At 44.2% G+C, this 2,549-nt stretch overlaps 1 protein-coding gene across 1 annotated transcript in view; it reads right to left on the reverse strand.

The window, feature by feature from the left end:
- The window catches only part of LOC101863627, an 8,196-nt gene extending 6,410 nt beyond the window's left edge, over positions 1–1,786 (reverse strand). Inside the window, exons 1-2 of the mRNA XM_035972980.1 lie at positions 1,709–1,786; positions 117–401 (exon numbers count right to left, since the gene is read on the reverse strand). Of these exons, the coding sequence (XP_035828873.1) occupies positions 117–382 (266 nt within the window). The 5' untranslated portion in view covers positions 383–401; positions 1,709–1,786. The remainder of the gene's footprint in view (positions 1–116; positions 402–1,708) is intronic.
- Between the last annotated feature and the right edge of the window lie 763 nt (positions 1,787–2,549).

Here is a 2,549-nt window from a genome sequence, read left to right on the forward strand (position 1 = left end):
CCCCAACACATCCACCCACCCACCCGAAAGTCTCATAGGGGTATGTAGTACTGTCCTGACCATCCCACTCACTCTCACACCCACTCCCTAACCCACCCATCCACTGACCTACCCACCTGAAAGTCTCCTCCGGGTACGTTGTACTGTCCTGGTCATCACCGGACAGTGTGACGTACGACTCGTCGTCCTTGACCACCATGTAGCCGCGCCGGTCGTAGACGGTCAGTCCCATTTGGACCTGGTCATCGCTGGTCAGTGTGACGGACATCCGGTGCACGGGGTAGGAACTGGGCATTCCGCCCGGCATGCCTGTCTCGTGGTCACGTGGGGGCGGGGGCGAGTCGGGCACGGGGGACGGTGTGTCATCTTGTCCCGTCTCCATTGATGACCCAGATCTATATCTAAAATTATAGATGTGACGTCGCCCCGTTTCTAACCGAGTGCTGAAAGTACGGGAAAAGAAAAAGTGATCCAGAAAAATCGTAAGTCCGAGTCAGACTTTTGCAATAAAATTTTAAAAAACAAAAGCGCGCTCATATAACTTTATGCAGTTGGGAGCGCCATAAAAAAAAACTTACTAAAACAAAACAAACAACAAAAAACCGAAAGAAAAGAAAGAAAAACAACACAAAAACAAGACCCCCCAAAAAAACACAATGCAAACAACAACAATCAGAAGTTTGTAGGCCACACATTTAGTGCGTTGTTTTCTTTACGACGAGGGGAGAAAGTGTTCGCTTTTAGTAAATGTTTTATGGTACTTGCAACTCAGATAAGTCATATATACGTATAGAAGATTACAGAACTTATTACAAAGTAACACACAAAGAAAAGAAGAAGGAGAGGTAATAACGATGTTGGGAAGGAGAACACCACACCAGGGCACCCGTCAACACCCACGTCAAAAAAAAGAAGGTGTGTTCATCCTGGGTTGTGAAGGAACGTGTATATTTCATAGTACCGTACGTCTGTTGCTGTCTATCTTTTTTTTAGGTTTTAGATAAAGAAAACGTGGAAATATGTAAGACATGCTTTGAGAATGCAAGAAACAAGATTGCCTTGTCATCAGACGTGGTGGTACTGGAGACCAGCTGGGAAACGAAGAAGAGGTGGACCTATTGGAAATTACAGAAGCACAATCTGGGATGAGGCAATCGCCCACGGCCTAATTGTGCTAAGATTAGAGGAAGTGGCCAGGAATAGAAATTGTGGCGTCCACTGCCCTCTGCCTTACAGTCAAGCCTCGTTGTACTGCCCCCTGTTACACACCACCACATAGCTTAGCTTATGATCCAGAAAAAAAATCAATTTGTATTTAAACTTTATTTACGTACAGTTCAGCTGCAGCTGTACATTCAATTGGTTGCTACTCGTTTTTACGTGCGCATGATGATAACCACACAAGACAGAGATGAAGTAAGACTGGTTACATTTTTTACCTACTCTCTACCAGTCTACCCCTAGCCAAGATGGCAAACAGTGCTATCCCATTATACCCTAGCTAGTCACGCCAGAGAGAATTTAATTATATATATATATTTTAGTGTCTCTGGTCTCGCTACACCGCCACTTCCGTGCTCGTCCCGAGGTAGGCGATATATACGAGGTTTGACTTATGCACTTGACGGTACAGGGAGAGAGCCCCAAAATGTGCGACTTAAAGCGATGTCGAATAACAAGATTAATTAGTTAAACCGAATTGTCTTACTTTCTGGCACGTGAATGTGGCTCAACAGTGCATGCCTAAACCCCAGTTGAATCAGGGGGAAAGAGAATTCAAGAAAACCGGATGTTATGGAAATAGAAATGCGGAAAATTGCGAGTTCTGTTATGTGAAAAACTGCTTTGAATGTTTCAACACCACTTTACATTGCGGGCATTCCCGATAGTGCAGGAGGGATGATGTGAAGTGAAACAAATAGATATTATCTAGATCTAGATCTAAAAATGAAAAGTAGATAGGCCTATCGTTGCTGTAGACACCGACGATTACATACATTGAAGCAAAAGACTGGTTTGGGGCAAAGTGATGTGCTGATGTTATTTTCACACTAGACGTTAGAATAGAAAAAGAGGGAGATGCAGGCCTAGGAAAAGATGGATTTAGGGGAGGAGGGGGGGAGATTAGAGAAACATTAGCGTGGAGCAATATTCTGACCGTGCGACAGGTGATATAACTAATTAGTGAACGAAAGTTTGTTATCCCCTCAACACTGTAAGGTAATAGAGGCCAGAAAAAAAAGTAAAGGAAGATTGTTGAGTCGTTGAGTGAATGGGTAGGAGAAAAATAAGACAGGGGGGGGAGAGTGAAAAAGAGAGAGGGAGAGAGAATTGGGGGGGGAGACAGACAGACAGACAGAGACATAGAAAATAGAGAGGGGGTGGGGAGAAAGAGAGAAGGAAAGAGAAAGGGGAGAGACAGACAGAAAGAGAGAGAGAGAGAGGGTGTTTTCTATTATGATAAGAATTATTCCCGTCATTTTCTCTCTGCGTCGGTTCCCAGGCTTTTTCGTTTTCCTTCATCTCATGGGATGGAACTTTTGAAGCTG

The sequence above is a fragment of the Aplysia californica genome, unplaced genomic scaffold, assembly GCF_000002075.1.
Source record: "Aplysia californica isolate F4 #8 unplaced genomic scaffold, AplCal3.0 scaffold00937, whole genome shotgun sequence".
Lineage (NCBI taxonomy): Eukaryota > Metazoa > Mollusca > Gastropoda > Aplysiida > Aplysiidae > Aplysia > Aplysia californica.